A 19,622-nucleotide genomic window follows, 5' to 3' on the forward strand; every position below is an offset into this window, starting at 1 on the left:
GTTAATAGAAAATGTGGATGCAGAAATAAATATTCTCTTAGGCTTAAATGATTATTTTGTTAATTGACACTCTACTGGTATCTGTTTCCTTCAGAATTATTTGTCCATCTCTTTCTCAAGGGAGCCTGTGTTTGAATCAAAACATTGGAGGTGTTTATAAGTGTTTGGGGGCATGACAAATGATTCCTTACTGTTTCTATTCAAATCCATGATTTATTCTTACATGATGTAATGGTGTTCTGTGCATTGTGACATCATGTTTGCTTATATCTTTAAATCTATATTCATTCTAATTAACATTATTTTATATAAACTCTGATTTCTATTCTCATGCAACGCTGGCTCTGAGGATCAGCCTTGATCTGGCCTCCACAGCGCATCAGCATTCGCGACTTTTGAATGAATTTTGTTTATTTAATTGTTTAAATGTTGTCTATTTATTGGAGTTAATGAGTTCATTCTTTTCTGCTGAGCCTCGCCGGCGTCGTCGTGTTCAGTCTAATTATCAAATTTCTTTTATTCTTCTGTATGGGGCATCGTCTAATTTTAGCTGCTCTGATACTACAAACTTTACGTCACTCTTGTCGTGTCCTTGAATGGTGAAGAGCTCTGCTACATATAAAGCGAATATGGACTGGAGAGGAGGGCTATAGTGTAAGATTACTGACCCGAGGGAGGACTGTAATGCAACACTGCACTGCCTGAAGCGACCGTACATATATAAACATGAGTCCGTCACAACTAGGGTTGCCACCTGGCCACGTAATTCCGGAACACTTTGAGACGGGACGCGGTTTTTACCCTTAAACTGAGAGCAATAAACACGTGAACTGAGCACGAAGCACTAGCTTAATTATGCGAATCATTGCGATAATACAAAATCTTACAAAATAATAAAAAAAAAAAAGCATCTTGAATAAACACGTGTGTAGGTTTAGTCAAGATATTTCTTTTTTATTTTGTACAAAATGGTATTTCAGTTCTCAATATTTAAAAGATGCTATTTATATCCTATTAATTAGTAATATATAGCCCTAATTTACATTGACTCTCCCAATTAAATATCAACACTGATCCAGTGTTCAAGAGTCAGGAATAGAGAACAGCTTCTCAGTATTAATGATTCCAGTGGGAGAAGGTGATCTACTATTAGAAACTATAAAGAAACTTTAATATACGTATGTATTTTAAAACTATTAATAAAATAAATAAATATTGATGATGTACTTTATTTATTTCATTTGTTAAAAGCTATTATTGTATTGTCACGCTGCCTCAAGATAATTAATCACCAGGATCAATTTGTCAAAGGCTTAGGGCTCAATTCGCATGCTGATTTCTTTCAGTTTAAAGGCAGTTCTGTCTCGCAGTGTTCCTGAATTATGGGGCCGGGTGGCGACCCTAGTCACAACAGCAAGAGAGGCCAGGCTGGATAGGAGACATGACTTAAAGCCGTCAAGATTTCTAAGTCTTTTATTATGCCTTTCTCGCGTATGAAAAGTAAAAGTCAAATTTCTGGGGCAGGCATATCTCAGCGCTGTACGTATAATGAAGTTATGTACCACTAGCAGTGCGACAGGGCGCCAGCAGCTCAGCAACGAAGCAAGTTTCCTGGCTGGTGTCTTGACAGATATTTGTGGTCGCAAATATTTACGGCTTTGAAGTGTTTTCTTTAAAGACAGCTGATTCTGTAAATAGCTAAATAACATATATTAATAACAGAAAATGGTTTTTGAAATGGTTTCTCTTGCTTTGTTGGGTGTTTTGTGATTTCTGTCACAGAAAATGGTTTTTGAAATGGTTTCCCTTGCTTTGGTTGGGGGTTTTGTGATCTCTGTCACAGAAAATGGTTTTTGAAATGGTTTCCCTTTGTTTTGTTGGGTGTTTTGTGATTTCTGTCACAGAAAATGGTTTTTGAAATGGTTTCCCTTGCTTTGGTTGGGTGTTTTCTGATTTCTGTCATAGAAAATGGTTTTTGAAATGGTTTCCCTTGCTTTGGTTGGGGGTTTTGTGATCTCTGTCACAGAAAATGGTTTTTGAAATGGTTTCCCTTTGTTTTGTTGGGTGTTTTGTGATTTCTGTCACAGAAAATGGTTTTTGAAATGGTTTCCCTTGCTTTGGTTGGGTGTTTTCTGATTTCTGTCACAGAAAATGGTTTTTGAAATGGTTTCCCTTGCTTTGGTTGGCGTAAGGATATTTTATAATGCAATAATATTTTTAAAGACAGCTGATACTGAACCCAATCGCATGACAGACTGAAACTATTGCCCGATGGTTTAAGGATGCGAGGGGCAAACTCTGTTGTTGCTCCTATGAGGAGATCGCAGGTGTATACAGACCCCATTGAACAGCCTCATTGCAGTTATAATCCAGGTCGAAGGAAAAAAAAAAGCGTAAATCATGTTTAGGGCAAAAAAATATTATTGCATTATAAAATATCCTTACGCCAATAAAGCAATCGCGTTTATAACTTTGAAAGGCAGACTAAGCTGAGTAAATGAATTTAAACATGCAAAACAAAGTGCATCTATATATCGGGGAACGCAGGCTGGAGCCATGGATTCCTCTGCTGATCGAAGCCCTCCCTACCCGGGCAGCGCTTGGCCAATTGCGCGCCACCCCCTAGGAGCTCCCGGTCGCGGAGTGCTGTGATATAGCCTAGACTCGAACCTGCGCTCCCCAGGCTGTAGGGCGTGGAGCGCCTTTGCAGGATATGCCGCTCGGGAGCCCACCCCGTACATCTATAATTTTGATATTGTGCAAATTGCCGGTGAAAAAATACACCCGTTCATTTCATTGCTCGCAGGGATTTAGAATATGCGGCAAGGCTCCAGCTGTCCCTATCCATCCTATACGGACAGCTGGAACCTTGCTCGACCAATCGCATTGCTTGCTTCACATTTCATTTCCAGCCCTAGACTATATGTGTGTGTGTGTGTATATATATATATATAATTATACGCATGTGCTGTTCCAGGTTGCTTTAATGCGTCTATGATATGGCGTAGAGATGAAAAAGAATGAATAACAAACGATAGTATTCTTTTGCTTTCTGTATTCATTCTTGTTAATTCTTCTTCTCTCCCGGCGACTCTGCTCTGTTTCTTGCAGCCTGCATGTTCACCGCAAGGATATTTCGTCTCTTGGTGAAGTTAATCCTTTTCCAAAAATCCAAAAGCACGCGCAGCTGTTGTACAAAAATACATTTGAAATAAATGAACAGCATCGAGATCTTCAAGGGATGGGCCTGTCAAAAAGAAACCTTTTTTGTACGTGGTGTTTTGGTGGAACCTGGTCAGTTATTGTATTTCGCTTCATAATAAGTGAATATATTTTATTTAAAGTGTGTAATACATACAGCATCAACAGAAATGATTGTATAATTGGGTTACATTTACAGTTTGATACACTGTAGGTCAATAAAGATTACACAGAAACGGCGCAGCCTCTCAATGAACCGTCCTTTGCAACGTATTTTGATGCCATCAAGAGGGAACAGCTCCACAGAGGAAAGGCAAGACTCTCTTATAAATGTCTGAGAGGTTTTTGTTTTTCTAAACAGAGCTAGTATTTAAAATGTCGTGCTCGCAAACATGTAATGTTTTACAGTATGTGTCTTGCGATTCTCAGCCATATGGGAATACTGATGTGCTGCTCTGAGACAGACAGATAGATAGAAAGACAGACACAGATAGCTAGATAGACAGATAGATATATAGATAGACATGTAGATATACAAATAGCTGGATAGATAGATATACAGATAGATAGATAGATGTGTGTGTGTGTATAGATAGGTGTGTGTGTAGATAGATAGATAGATAGATAGATAGGTGTGTGTATAGATAGATAGATAGATAGGTGTGTGTGTAGATAGATAGATAGATAGGCAGATAGATATGTGTGTGTATAGATAGATGTGTGTGTGTGTGTGTAGATGTGTAGATAGATAGATAGATAGATAGGTGTGTGTAGATAGATAGATAGATAGATAGATAGATAGATAGATAGATAGACAGATAGATAGGTGTGTGTGTAGATAGATAGATAGATAGATAGATGTGTGTGTAGATAGATAGATAGATAGATAGACAGATAGATAGGTAGATAGATAGATAGATAGATAGTAGATAGTGTGTGTGTGTGTGTGTGTGTATAGATAGGTGTGTGTGTAGATAGATAGATAGATAGATAGACAGATAGATAGGTGTGTGTATAGATAGATTGCAAGCCTGCTGTTCAGAATTCAGAGCACTGATCCCTGCAGTGGGACCCCTGTGTGGAATCTGACAGCTCGGTTTACACAGCGAGGGTTTTGCTGCATATCATTTCAAACTCTTAAACACCAATCCAAAAGAAAGCTACCCGCTGTTAAAAATACCGCGGCTTCGTGTTTCTCTCTCCTCTGCTGATGGACGCCTGTCATCGTTCTTTAAGAGCTTCCTAAATTAATTAATCCTGTGTTTTTTTATGTAAGTATGTGTCAGGGAGCCAGCTGAAGTTCTAGCCAAGTTTACTGTTCGTTGTTTGTTTGAAAAACAAACCAGTTTGTTTTTCGTTGTTCAGTTTTTTTGAATAACAATTTTGTTTTCAACTCTCAAAATAACGGGAAAAACAAACGTGCGACAAATTAAATTGCAATTCCCATCGGGACTGGTAAGCTGTTTAAAAACCCCACTTGTGACCGAGGGACCGGGAGAGAGAGAGAGAGAGAGCCGGAGCCGGGAGAGAGTGGCAGCGGCAGCGGCTCATACTGCTCTTCAGCTGGCGAGCGAGCGAGCGGAGACCCGCAGACTCCTGTTAGACCTGCAATAAGACACGACCAAGAAAAACACAACTGCGGTGGCTCTCGTTTCCTTTCCCACTTTATAATCTCTTCACATGCTTGGAAAACTCTGGGCTCGGCGCTGCCAGATCTCGCTGGTTTGATAGGAACTGGAACTGCTGCTCTGTGTTTGAAGTCTATGAACTGTAGCGCACGCAGCGGTTGCAGCAAAAAACAACATATGAATCCAAATGAACATGTATTTATACTAAAGTAATACAAAAATGATTACAAAAGATTTAGAAGTGAGTAGTTTTTCGAGATTTACGATTATACTGTAAATACATTGTATTACTTTAGTATAAATACATGTTAATTTGGATTCATATGTTGTTTTTTTTTCTGACTTTATGTGAACGAAAAGACACACACTTGCCCGTTTTCCCATTGGAAATAGTGATATTTTGAAATATCACTGTCCTGGTCACAAAAGCAAAGTCTGTGGGGAATAATAGCCATTTTCTATACTTTTGAGGCATAAGCAATTAGGAAATAACACTTCCTACCCAGGAACAAAAATGGTGCTACACAGTGTAATCACACTAGGAGTATATAACGCGTTGTCCAATCGAAAGGAGCGCCCGCGTAGTGTAAGCCTGTGTGGTGAGCAGCATGTTTTGAGGGGTGATTGCAACCCAGAGTCTTTGCTGGCGCATCTAGTTTAGCTCTTTAGCTGTAAAGCAGGGAGGTGGGAAATAGCGGGTTCGACACCCTCCCCTTCACTTCTGAAATACACGTATACACTCACACCACCAATACTGCTCACTGTTTGTACCTACGTAATGCTTTTTTGTTTGTTAATTTGAAACAAATAAGTGAGTGTCCTTCCTCTCCGCCACTGCTCAACCCGGTTCTGGAGGCTGGATTAGGAGGCGGCCTGGTGTAATAACGATCAGTGCTGACCGATACGCGCAGTGCAGACCCTATGCGCATTTCCAGTGAGAACTGAAATACTCTGTGCTCTCGTATACAGCCTGAAAAAGTGGTGTATACACACTGACACCCACACACACACACACACACACACACACACACACACACACACACACACACACACACACTGACACACACACACACACACACACACACACACACTGACGCACAGACACACACACACACACACACACTGACACACACACACACACACACACACACACACACACACACACACACACACACACACACACACACACACACACACACACACACACACACACACACACACACACACACACACACACACACACACACACACACACACACACACACACACACACACACACACACACACACACACACTGACACACACACACACACACACACACACACACACACACACACACACACACACACACACACACACACACACACACACACACACACACACACACACACACACACACACACACACACACACACACACACACACACACACACACACACACACACACACACACACACACACACACACACACACACACACACACACACACACACACACACACACACACACACACACACACACACACACACACACACACACAGACACACAGACACGGTAGGCTATATGATAACGCATTGTTAATAGTTTTCTTAGCCGGTATATGTACAGAGTGGCTCCGCTCTGACTATGAGTGAGATACTGAACAGCCTTCATGCGGATTTACAGAACTGCTTCACTGAAGCGTGAGGAGAACGTACCGCAGTTTGCATTGGGAATACACCCGTGAAATATCATTAAAGAGCCGGCATTTCATTCATAGAAAAACCAGGTAGAATTGTGTTTGTGTAGCCAGAGGTGAATAACACGGGGAAGTGACGGGTCTAAAGACTATTCATTATCATTATTATTATTATTATTATTATTATTATTATTATTATTATTATTATTATTATTATTATTATTATTATTATGATGTGAGGAATCTGAACAATATAGATCTATTTCATTTTATCTATCTATCTATCTATCTATCTATCTATCTATCTATCTATCTATCTATCTATATATATATATATATATATATATATATATATATATATATATATATATATACACATATGTGTGTGTATATATACAAATTGACTTTAACTTAGTATTCATAAGAATAAATAATTAGAAACAAAAAAAAATACAATTAACCAGCCCAATAATAATAATAATCGTCTTGTTGCAGTTTCTAGGGTCTCCTATTATATTTTACGCCCAAAACCGCACATATAAAGGGTGCCTGGCTGTTTGTAATGTCTGTCTGTTGTCTAGTAAGCCTTGCCTGTAAGCCTTGCCTGGGATTGCATGGGAAGAGCATCCAGCTCGCCAGCAGTGACGAGGGCTTTTAGCAGGGGAGCATCAACACGGTCAAACCGGGAGCGCTGAGCACTGAACTGAAGCGCAGGCTTCTGCTGCCCTCTAGTGGCGCGGCAGAGTACAGCGTCTCTCCCACTGCGCTCCTATTCCACACACAGCTCTGACCAAAACCGATGCGTCATCGCCAGGGACCCTGGGGCAAAACCCATGCGCGGCTCTTTGCCCAAATCGGTACACTTCTCATATATACTCGTCAGCACAGGCAGCTTTGCTTTCAGTTTACCTTAACGTGCTCTTTGAATGAAACCGCGTCTGGCGCACAGAGGTTATGGTTGAACGAAGCGCGCTGTCGCATTCACGTTGATAAGTGGCTTGCAGTGCGTTCGTGAACAAGCTGTTTAAAGATGCCGAAAAGGTCACCCTTAAAGATCGGATCAATAAAATCACTTGTTTATTTAGCAGGCGTACAGAGAGTAGGGTGTGGGAACTAGGCATCAGAGTCACAAGGAGGTTCAGTGACTTGCTCAGGGGTCACGGCACAGTGAGCGAACCGGGATCCTCCTGGTTACAAGCCCTTTGCTTTAACCGCCGGACCACACAGCCTCCAGCCTGCAAACACTCACTCCCAGATAAACTGACAATGGGAACTATCTGACGAGCAGCGGGGGTACAATCGCAGTGAGAGAGCGAGTCGGAAAACTCATGGCAAGGTTCTTCGGCGCTTGATTTGATTCGGTTTACCTGGGCAAGCAAGGCGCACACGACAGCTATAAAGATGCGGAATGACATTGTTATTAAGCGATACAGCAATATTACTAATGCGGTTTCCCGGCATTTAACCAGGGTCCACCCCACCCCACACCCCACACCCCACCACCACCACCTCGATTCACGAAGAGCCCTATAGAGACGGGCTGAGAGAGTGAGTAGGGAGGAGAGGTCTAGAACATGAGTCCCTGTCACAGATAACGTCTCTATCATGACGGCTGGACTAATAGAGGTTCGTTTTTTGGCATTGCAATGGATAACAGTGGTTAAGGTAGAGAGGGCAGTCATTTTTTTTTTCAGATTCGATAAGAATGAAGTTAAGAATGAAGGAAAAAGGGGGATAGAAGGGGTTTAGTAAGGGAAGAAAAGTATCTAGAGTCAGAATGTAGGATTGCGTGTGGTTTAAGTGCGGATTCCAGCGCATTTAGGACTAGAGGGGGGATGAGAGCGCATGGGGGCTAGGGGAACAGGTTGGATGTGCTTGATATGGGGAAGTGAGATTAGAGGGAGGGGGGAGAGTTGAAGGCTTTGAATATTCAGGATTTTTTTTAGGGAGGGTATACAGGGAAATGCATTATGGGGAACGGGGAGATCTAACCAGTCTTTTTAAAAAAAGTGTTTGGGGCTCACAATAGCAATAATCAGAACAAACAGAAGGGGGCGACAATAAGCTTTTATTAAGGATTAACCAAGAAAACGAGAAGGGAGGAGCTTGGGAAACGGGAGTGGACGGATAAGAAAGAAAGATTGGATTGAAGCTGGGTAGAGAGAGTCGGCACAGTGTACGATTGTGTACTTTCTCGACAAGGTTGTAAAAACAAACCTACCGAGCAAATCTTAATAACTAAATGAAAGCCGCTGTAATTCGGGCTTCAGCCAGCAGAGGCGCAGTGGATCAGTGTGCTGTACCGGATGCGCCCGCAGGGAGAGCTGCATTTTGCTTTCCTCCCAGAAGGGGGCGCTGGATCAGCCGGACAGGAGTGCAGTTTTGAAGAAAGGTGGGGTGGGATGCGAGCCCTTCCGTTTGAAATAACGTGAGTGTAGGCTGACTGACTGTTTTTCTTATTAATATTGAATTGATTTTTTCAATACATAATGTCGCATTCATAACTAGTTATAATTTCTGTTAACTAGTATCTATTATATTGTGGTTGGTCATGATCTGATAGAAGATGTGGTAGCTCCTTTCTTCCTTCAGTTGAAATGTGACCCTGGATTTTTCCAGCAGGTCTGTGACGAGTAAGTATTACAGTCAGAATTGTAAACGTCTATAAATAAGACCCAGATCTAAAAGAGATACTACAGCAGAAAAGAGAAACTTACATGAACTGATCGGCATTGTCAGAGACAGAGAAGATGTGTGGGGGAGCCTCCATGCGCTTCTTGCCTCTGTATGCATCAACACAAGACTGGTCGTACACTGGAAGCCACTTGTATGGATTCACAGTAACGCAAAACAGCCCGGAGTAAGTCTGAAATTGTGAAAATATGAAACGCAGTTGAGTCATAGTATGAAGAAGCTTTTCAATGTGTTGATTTGCTCGGTGCAAACAAACTCACGTAGATCATCCACGCTGCAAAACGCTCTTTGAGGTTATACAGCACAGTGGCTTCATTGAGGTGGGTCATCATGGCCATGTCCTCAATCTTATCGTACTTGGGGGGGAGGAGGTTCATGGGCAAGACATCGTCCTCCTTAACGGTGACGGTCTGAAAAGGAGAGTTAGTTAGTTAGAGCAGCGTGGAAGGGGTTCTTGTGAACAGCGAAACTGCGTTTGACAGCAACGCAACTTCACAGCTGTCCGTTATCAGGTGCAAAGCTCAGTGTGTTTTATTGAATCATAGCCCAGCACAAGAGCTACAAGCACAGCACACAGCGTGGAGCAGTTCCACTGCGCACCTTCCCTGAGGAACATCTATCACTTACAGCTGATCAATTCAGTGCGTTTATGCTTCAAGCACACCTCGTAATCTCCACACTACACTTCATCACGTTTGAAAAAACGATTCCCAGTCTATTCCGTCCCTCCCTTCAGTTGAACACATTGTCCTGCTGTTAAATACAAGTTTGGACTGTGTGACTCCCCCTGCACACAGTGCCATTAGCAGGGGAGACCCTCGGGGACCCCTGCGCTCCCCTGACTGTGTGACTCCCCCTGCACACAGTGCCATTAGCAGGGGAGACCCTCGGGGACCCCTGCGCTCCCCTGACTGTGTGACTCCCCCTGCACACACAGTGCCTTTACCAGGGGAGACCCTCGGGGACCCCTGCGCTCCCCTGACTGTGTGACTCCCCCTGCACACAGTGCCATTAGCAGGGGAGACCCTCGGGGACCCCTGCGCTCCCCTGACTGTGTGACTCCCCCTGCACACAGTGCCATTAGCAGGGGAGACCCTCGGGGACCCCTGCGCTCCCCTGACTGTGTGACTCCCCCTGCACACCACACAGCCATGCCTTCACCTGGGGAGTCTTTACATGTTTCATCATTGGTATCGACAACAGAAGTAATCTCGTGCAAGAGGCTCCCGGGCTGCACCGACTACTTGTGCGCTAAAAGTGAAACAGCCCCTCATCGACACCGCTGAACACAAACGGACAGTTACCCTCCAGCCACTTACCACAGTATGGATGTTCTCGCACCGGTGCTGGAGGCTGGCTCGGGCTCGGCTTTTATCAGGAGCTTTCCTGCCACTCCAGCAAAACTGCCAGCTGTATTTGGGCATGTAGCTTTGCTCCTATATTGCAACGTAGATATCAGTTCCACTTTGTCAGGGGTTTAGCATATGGCATTCCATAATCTATTACTGACATATGCTGATGCTGTATAACTAGTCACGGCGCCTACTGTTCTCTTGCTGTCAGCAAACTCAATGTATACACTTTGAATGGGATCTTATAGACTGGTGGGCCTGGATCACACCGCAGCCAAACTCCGCGGGGCTGTGGCTGCCACGCAACTCCTGCAGACCTCCACTGTAACCAGGGGGGATTTGAATTGTGTTTTCCATTATGATCGTGCACACTGGTTAGATCTTTCATTGTACACATTAATGTGTTGATTTTAATGCAACGTTACCAAGGTATTTGAGCAGTTTTCCCTCATGTGTCGCTGTCTGCCTGTCTAGGTATGCACTGTAAAGCACAGAGAGGTCTGGTAAAGCACAGGGAAGCATTGTAAAGCACAGAGAGGTCTGGTAAAGCATAGGGAAGCATTGTAAAGCACAGAGAGGTCTGGTAAAGCACAGGGAAGCATTGTAAAGCACAGAGAGGTCTGGTAAAGCATAGGGAAGCATTGTAAAGGTTGTAAAGCACAGAGAGGTCTGGTAAAGCATAGGGAAGCATTGTAAAGCACAGAGAGGTCTGGTAAAGCACAGGGAAGCATTGTAAAGCACAGAGAGGTCTGGTAAAGCACAGGGAAGCATTGTAAAGCACAGAGAGGTCTGGTAAAGCACAGGGAAGCATTGTAAAGCACAGAGAGGTCTGGTAAAGCACAGGGAAGCATTGTAAAGCACAGAGAGGGCACAGGGAAGCATTGTAAAGCACAGAGAGGTCTGGTAAAGCACAGGGAAGCATTGTAAAGCACAGAGAGGTCTGGTAAAGCACAGGGAAGCATTGTAAAGCACAGAGAGGTAAAGCACAGGTAAGCATTGTAAAGCACAGAGAGGTCTGGTAAAGCATTTGTAAAGCACAGAGGTCTGGTAAAGCATAGGGAAGCATTGTAAAGCACAGAGAGGTCTGGTAAAGCATTGTAGGGAAAGCATAGGGAAGCATTGTAAAGCACAGAGAGGTCTGGTAAAGCACAGGGAAGCATTGTAAAGCACAGAGAGGTCTGGTAAAGCACAGGTAAAGCATTGTAAAGCACAGGGAAGCATTGTAAAGCACAGAGAGGGCTGGTAAAGCACAGGGAAGCATTGTAAAGCACAGAGAGGTCTGGTAAAGCACAGGGAAGCATTGTAAAGCACAGAGAGGTCTGGTAAAGCTTATTAAAAACATAGCAAACAACTCTGCAGCTGATGCACAGCTCACCCACCCTAGTCTGTAAGTCGCCTTGGATAAAGGCATCTGCTAAATAAACAATGATAACATATTTGTCATCGAGCAAAAGCAGAACTTTTTTTCCCAGTGTTGAGATGGCGTGCGCTGCCTCGTTATTTTCCATTTAATTGAAATGACTAATTGGCTTGTTAACGAACCCGATAATAGATTGCCGTTTTAATTAAATCAGTCACGAGCAGAAGTCGCAAAGGGCTTAGCGAGTAGAGGACATGAACAGCGAGATGTTATTGAAATGATATGCAGCTCTGTGTATGGGAGCCAAAACCCTCACTGTGTAAACTGAGCTGTCAGATTCCACACAGGGGTCCCGATGCAGGGATCAGTGCTCTGAATTCCTACAGGGATGAAATTGTAACCGGCTACAGTTACAGATAGCTGCTATTAAAATGATTACACAGTTTACACTGGAAATATTCTGTAACTGTCCGTCACCAAAGTCAACAAGATCATCAGGCAGAAAATAACACAGATAATTCTGTGTCTTTCTGAAACCTGCTCCTCAGAGGAAAGTCGAATATCAAAACTCAACCCCCCCTTCCACCATTTCAACAGCTTTGTTTTAAACATGTCCCGAGTCTGGGTTCAGTTTAATATCCTGAAACGTACTGCTGGTTAATCTACTGCCCCTGCCCCTGCCCCTGCCCCTGCCCCTGCCCCTGCCCCTGCCCCTGCCCCTGCCCCTGCCCCTGCCCCTGCCCCTGCCCCTGCCCCTGCCCCTGCCCCTGCCCCTGCCCCTGCCCCTGCCCCTGCCCCTGCCCCTGCCCCTGCCCCTGCCCCTGCCCCTGCCCCTGCCCCTGCCCCTGCCCCTGCCCCTGCCTGTGTGACTGACTCTGCTGCTGTAGGTCTGCCGCTGCTTGAGAATCCGCATGTTGTAAAAAGCTCTCTAGTTTGCCATTTCTCAATGGAATGATATCCCGTTGTGTTTATAGCGGCCAAAACTAGCAACGCATAAAACCTGTCACATTCCACATAGCAGTTCATGATGCAGAGATTAGTCTCTTCATTCCTATAGGAACGACAGGCATGAGAGTCTGAACAGCTGGCTCTGAGTCAAGAGCACAGTGTGTGTGTGTGTGTGTGTGTGTGTGTGTGTGTGTGTGTGTGTGTGTGTGTGTGTGTGTGTGTGTGTGTGTGTGTGTGTGTGTGTGAGTGTAGGGTTTGTCTGTGTCAAACACACACACACACACACACACACGCTCCTCCGGGTTCCCATCTCTTTTAATGTGTTTATGATACACGCGCACACATTTTGAACATGAGTCCAGGCCTGCTGTTCAGAATTCAGAGCACTGATCCTTGCATCGGGACCCCTGTGTGGAATCTGACAGCTCGATCCACACAGAGCTGCATGAAGAAATGCTTTACACACCAACCCAGAAGAAAGCTACCCGCTCGTAAAGACACAGTGGCTTCGTGTTTCACTCTCCTGTACTGCTGGACGTTCGTTAAGAGCTTCGTGTTGCAATTCATTAACACTGTTTTTACGAGCGAGGGGGCTTTGGTCTGAGTTCGGGGGCTGCTCTTCAGTTCTAGTTGTGTGTTGTTGATTTATGCGTTGGGGTTGCTAGATGCATTTAAAGGGGTTCATATCTACAGCTGTGAACAATCCTTCTATATAATGAAATATAATGTTAACACATTGAATTGCATTCCGCTTTGTAGTTTCCCATCTACTTAATGGGAAACGCAGAACATGAACAATGTGACCATTCAGATATCTAATATTAAACACTGCTGTACTAGTATGACTTCTGGTAGATAATAATAATAATAATAATAATAATAATAATAATAATAATAATAATAATAATAATAATATTTGGTAGTTTATTTCTTAAATAGACACATTGTGTTCATATATATATAATGTCTCAATCCTAAAATTCTATGTGCTGCAAAATTTTTCACACGCACTCAGAGACACACACACACACACACACTGTGCTCTTGACTCAGAGCCAGCTGTTCAGACTCTCATGCCTGTCGTTCCTGCAGGAATGAAGAGGCTTATCCCTGCATCATGAACTGCTATGTGGAACCTGACAGGTTTTATGCGCTGGTAGTTTTGGCCGCTGTAAACAGAAACACTATATCATTCAGGAAGAGCTGGCAGAGAACGCGAGTCCTCTTCTGACCAGCAGGGGGAGCTCTAGAGACAGAACGGTATATCATTCAGGAAGAGCTGACAGAGAAAGCAAATCCTGACCAGCAGGGGGAGCTCTATACACATGCAGGACTGAGATGCAGTACTGAGTGTCCTTTTGCGATTCAGTGCCTTTTAAACCTGTTTTACTCTGAAAAAAAAATATTTTAAACAGCACGTGTGAACATAATTTGGACCCGACGCGCCTGACAAGCGCTGAATAAACGGACAGCAGAGGGCTAATTTAGGATTTGCATACCAACTGATAACAAGCAAATACTATCACGTCCAATATTATCATTCTTAGTGTAGTGCATTTTTAACTGCAGCATTTTATTTTATTTCCATGAACAAAAAGTAACATTTCAGAACTAGTCCGTTGCAAAATTGCTCCCCTCCTTGCTGACGTTGAACCACAGAAATGCCTCCTTCTCCATATCGCCCTCGGACAGCATCCTCCGTCTTTGCGACCGGACCAGTCCCTCGAACCCCAGCCCACGAGGGGGGTCTGTCCAATTCACCACTGCGTTCGAGAGGCTTAGAGCCAGGCGGGACAGTCTCGGGACCGTCGGGGAGGCGCGCTTCCAAAATGCCTCCAGACTCGCCCCGTCCGCACCCCGCTGGCAGCTGGCAACGAACCCGGGCGCTAGGATCAGCCGATAGGTCTGGAATTCCTGGTCCGGGATCCCGTCCCATCCTGGGATCACAGAGTAGTCCTCCCTCTTCTGGGACAGGAACTGAACCTGGGGGGGGGGGTGAAGATTCGTTCAGCATTTTTAACAATCCGTATACAAGATTTGTAGCGAGAATTCACCAGGTCTTTGTAGCCAGGGGGGGGCAAGGTTAAAACAGTTTACTATATTTAACAGTTTGAAATTTATTATTATCAACAATGACTTTTCTTCTTCCCAAAGTACTTCTAGTGATTGATGAGTGTGTGTGTGTGTGTGTGTATATATATACACACACACACACACACACACACACACTGAGCATTAAAAGAAACCTATCACTTATATTTGGATAAAATTCACTAGCTGTGATCGAAAAATGACACTCTGTTTCAGAGCAGACGCGGCGACTTTTTATAGTGCTGATTGACAACACGACATCACGGAGACGCTGCAGAGTGATCTGTCGCTCTCGGGCAGGTGCTGTGACTCTCGGTCTCCCGGTTGGTGTCCCGTCGTTGGCAGAGCGGGTCTGGTCACACCGTCTCGCCGGGTTTGAAAGCGCCGGCTGTGAGCGGCCGAGACGGAGAGCCACAGCCCGCTGCCCGAGCCCAGCCTCCAACACGCCGATCGCACGAAGGACCCGCTCTCTTCACAGACGAGGCGTGTGTGATTTCTCTTTGTGGCTTTTATTCAACCCTGCAATTCAGCAGCTGAAATCGCTCCGAATTCAGCGTCCAATCAACTGTGTCGCTAGTCAGGTGATTAAGAGCTTCGGTCACGGTCGCTCCAGTGTGTCGTGGGCAAGGATGAACGATCGAGGGCTTCAAAAGAAACCAAAAAACATTTACATTATTTTTTTCGAAGATAAATGTTACAATAGTGATAAGTTTCTTTCGATGCTCAGTATATTATATATGTGTAAATATTTAACTATATCAACTCATGTATATTATAATAATTATATACTGTATATATATATATACAACAAATATATATCTATAGAAAATAGATCTAACTCTGGAACTTTGTTCTTCTATACAATGTGTTACTAATCATGTGCCTTTGCAGACTATTTTGTGAATACATTTAAAAAATATATATTATTGTTATTATCTATTAATGACAATTCAATAAAAAAATATTTAAATACAAAAAAAATCTAGAAACTAAATCAAAACAAACCTTCGCTGGAGCAAAAATCCTCACGGCTTTCAAGAATTCAAACGCAGGCTGTGCCCCCCCCGACATGTACTGGTCTAGCTCTGAGGCAGCCCCCTGGAAAGCGCTGTGAAACTGCCGGCAGCGTCCATTCTGCAGAGAGAGGGGGGTCTCCTCGCAGCTCTGCCGCTGGGACTCTAAATACCCCCGCAACTCCCCCAGCGTGTCCACGAAGTCTGTCGTCACGGGAACGCCCGGCTGGAAGCGGCCCAGCAGCGCGGTGACCCTGGCTGACTTTTCGGAGAGGAAAGAGAGCTGCAGCTGGAGATTCGAGGCCTTCTCCGAGTCGAGGAAGATTTCCTTCAGCAAGGACAAAAAACAACAAACAACAGAAGCGCATTTACTGTGTCTATCTGGTCAGCCACGGTGTAGTCAATCCCGTATAAAAGGCATCGCTGCTCCTTTGCCTGCGTGCGTTCGAAAGGTTAACGAGCAAGTGTGCTTGCTCATTTTTGCTTATTTAACTGTAATCAGATTACATTTGCCAGCAACTTGTAACTGTACTGGTAGCTGTTTTTTTGTTCAGACAGGCAATGAAATGCGATAACGGATTACATCTTTATCTGAAAAATAAACAGCAGCGTTGCTTGAGTTGTGATGAGCGGAATACACACTGAGCGCACCTGCAGGCTGCACAGGGTACTGCAGGGACTCAGCTCCATCTCTCTCCGCACAAACTCCCTCTGCTGCCCCAGGTGCTCGCTGTGGTACTGGGCTGCTGTGAAGCAGGAGCCCCAGGAGGCGTGGCGCAGGTCAGGGAGAGCGGCGGCGATCGCGGTGGGGTTCGCCTCCCGGAGACACTGCCGGTAACGGGACCTCCTGCCCCCTGGAGCCGCCAGCAGCCGCTGGAAGAGTTCAGCGTAGCGAGCGGCGAGACGGAACGGCTTCAGGAAAGCTGAAGAACACAAAGAGACTTTTGGAACGAGGAGCGGCTGCTCTTCCAGGGCGGTCCCTCTCAGCCCAGCCCCCAAACCGCTCTGATTGCTGACTGAGACGGAAAGGCAAGGCTGACTCGCATTACACATACATATATGCAAAACTTTTGGCCAGAGCTGTAGCACAGAGGGAAGGATCGCTTTTGAAATCAACAAGCTGACAAATGTACAGACACTTTTCAATTACCTTCTGCCACGGCCTCTACCACGTGCCCCAAACGTGCCACGTGGACGCAGTTGGTCAACAAGCCCTGCAGCACGTTGACGTAGCTGGACCTCATGCAAGAGGACCCATCCGTGTCCAACACCCGCACGTCCTCGAACCCGATCTCGTAGCGCGACAGGACCTGCACGACCAGCTGAGCCACAGTGCTGTGCGAGACAGCGGCGCAGAACTTGGTCTGGAGCAGGTAAGCTCTCCCTGGCCCGCTCTCCTCTCCCGGGACAGGGGCAGCCAGGACGTTGAGGATCCTCCCTCCCCCGGCATCGCTCAGCTCCTCCACGCAGACCGACAGGGCGCGTCCTCGGAGCGCCACCCGGATTCTGTCCCGCTCTCCGGCGTACAGATCCGCCAGGCAGTCCCTCAGGGAGGCCAGGCTGCCCCGCTCCTCCAGGAAGGCCAGCGCCGCAGGGTGCTCCGCCTTCTCCAGCGGGATGTCGGCTTCCAGCAGCATCCGGAGGAAACGGCGAGCATCCGACGCGGCCTCGCCGGGGTCCTGCCGGCAGGTTTTCGATCTCTTTGCGTCTCTCCGGCTCTCGCTGTGGTGCAGGGGGGCTTCACAGCGGGTGCAGAACGCACGCCCTGCAGGATCCTGCCGGCGCTCCATCACAGGCGCTCCCAGACTCCTCTCCGGCTGTGCCGGGCTCTTCTGTTCCCAAGGGGAAAGGGGCTTTTTTGGGGATTCCTTCTGTTTTGAGTGCAGGGACTACGAAAAGGGAAACGAGGGATGGATAAAGACAATAAAAAACCCTAAACCTGAACCCAGAACCACAGCCGAAGAACCTCCCACGCTTCATAGGAGATCACTGCATTGGAACACAAGGGCTGGGCTGTGTGCAGGAGGTGAGTGGCATTATTGCACTGGAATTCATGCAGGTCGTCTTTGGGACAGGTTGCATAAGCAGAGTTCACACAGACAGACAGACAGAATGACTGGCTCAGACAGACAGACAGACACACAGAATGACTGGCTCAGACACACAGACAGAATGACAGACAGAATGACAGAATGACTGGCTCAGACACACAGACAGAATGACTGGCTCAGACACACTGACAGACAGACAGAATGACTGGCTCAGACACACAGACAGACACACAGAATGACTGGCTCAGACACACAGACAGACAGACAGAATGACAGGGTTCTCTCACCGCTCCTGATCGATTCCTCAGCAGTTGCAGGTACTGCTCCCGGTGAGTCTTCTTGACGTGTCTCTCCAGATACAGCTCTCCAGTGAAGCAGGTCTGGCAGTGAGGACACGGGTACGAGAGAGAGGGAGGAGAGGGGCTCTCTGTGCCTGCTGAGAGAGAGGGGGAGTGAGGGAGGATCACACCCACCGAGAGAGACGGGGAGAAGGAGGGAGTCGCACAGTCAAGGGAGCGCAGGGGTCCCCGAGGGTCTCCCCTGGTAAAGGCACAGCCGCGTGGTGCCCTGGGGGGAGCCCCACAGTCAGGGAGTATATCATTCAGTTTCCTTCCACAACCACTGAAATCAACAGCTTCCCTTACCTGTAGAGGAAGAAGCTGATCTTCCTCTCTGAGCTTTTTCAAGAACCACAGGGACCGGTTGAGACACGCTGGCTGACTTTGACGGACAGGTGGGGCGTTTCTTCTGAAGACGGCTTCTCCCAGCGTCCCACTCCTCCTCCTCCTCCTCCTCCTCCTCGGTCCCGTCGAGTTCTGACCTGGGACAGTCCTGAAATCCCAGTTCGGGAAGCTCCTCTTTCACAGGGACAGGGTCCAGATCCCCAACCCCCTCTTCCGCTTGACCAGCCTGAAGATCAGGGAGCTCCTGTTTGATCTGGACTCCTGAATCGATGACAGATCAGAGCGCAGTGTTGTACAGAATTAATCAATGACACACCTACCCCGCCCCCCCACCTCTCCCTAGCATCACTGCGGTCTCCTCTCTGACCTGCACAGACCTACCCCCCAGCGTGACCCTCCCCAGGGGCCCTGTGGTCTTCTCTTTGATCTGCACCCTCCGGTCCTCAGACACGACCCACTGAATGGGTCTGGAGGAGGACCCCCTGGCATCGGGGTCCATCGCTGGGCGACGCGCTGCCCCTGTCGGTTCCGTGCCCTGCCGGAGAGGGGAGACGAGGTGTTAAAAGCTCTAGAACGGCGAACGCGGGCGACCGTTTCGCTCTGCGGTTCAGATGCTCGCTTGCGGTCTCCGGTTCAAGACCCCGGTCTTCGGGGGACAACTAAACAGGAAAGACGGCAGACGTTTCAATACACATCAGCTGCATAGATCTCAAATACACAGCTTCATAGAGTCCAGTGAAAGCTGCTGAATAATGTTCCCTTGTTAACATATTGAATTGCACCCCCTCTATATAGAATGAACTCCCTCAGCTTCATAGAGTCCATGATGCTGAATAATGTTCCCTTGTTAACATATTGAATTGCACCCCCTCTATATAGAATGAACTCCCTCAGCTTCATAGAGTCCAGTGAAAGCTGCTGAA

The 19,622-nt window shown here is 46.2% G+C and overlaps 2 protein-coding genes across 5 annotated transcripts in view; both read right to left on the minus strand.

The window, feature by feature from the left end:
- Window positions 1-2,966: 2,966 nt before the first annotated feature.
- On the minus strand, window positions 2,967-10,625 carry LOC121305871 (myosin-4-like). The gene is made up of 4 exons (XM_041237525.1): window positions 10,521-10,625; window positions 9,462-9,617; window positions 9,225-9,373; window positions 2,967-3,187 (listed from the first exon to the last, which is right to left on the minus strand). Exons 1-4 carry the CDS (start codon window positions 10,623-10,625, stop codon window positions 3,121-3,123), a joined length of 477 nt encoding a protein of 158 aa, XP_041093459.1. The 3' UTR covers window positions 2,967-3,120.
- Window positions 10,626-14,401: 3,776 nt separating this feature from the next.
- LOC121305925 overlaps window positions 14,402-19,622 on the minus strand; it is a 6,739-nt gene continuing 1,518 nt past the window's right edge. Inside the window, exons 2-8 of one of the 4 annotated variants that reach the window (XM_041237587.1) lie at window positions 19,081-19,234; window positions 18,661-18,960; window positions 18,304-18,449; window positions 17,116-17,854; window positions 16,617-16,888; window positions 15,958-16,293; window positions 14,402-14,844 (exon numbers count right to left, since the gene is read on the minus strand). In XM_041237587.1, coding sequence (XP_041093521.1) covers window positions 14,473-14,844; window positions 15,958-16,293; window positions 16,617-16,888; window positions 17,116-17,854; window positions 18,304-18,449; window positions 18,661-18,960; window positions 19,081-19,198 — 2,283 coding nt within the window. In that variant the 5' untranslated portion in view covers window positions 19,199-19,234 and the 3' untranslated portion in view covers window positions 14,402-14,472. Of the gene's footprint in view, window positions 14,845-15,180; window positions 15,597-15,957; window positions 16,294-16,616; window positions 16,889-17,115; window positions 17,855-18,303; window positions 18,453-18,660; window positions 18,961-19,080; window positions 19,359-19,622 lie in introns of those variants that run through there. The other 3 variants (XM_041237585.1, XM_041237586.1, XM_041237588.1) reach the window with 3 other exon arrangements.

This window comes from Polyodon spathula, chromosome 45 (assembly GCF_017654505.1).
Source record: "Polyodon spathula isolate WHYD16114869_AA chromosome 45, ASM1765450v1, whole genome shotgun sequence".
NCBI classification, from domain to species: Eukaryota; Metazoa; Chordata; class Actinopteri; order Acipenseriformes; family Polyodontidae; genus Polyodon; species Polyodon spathula.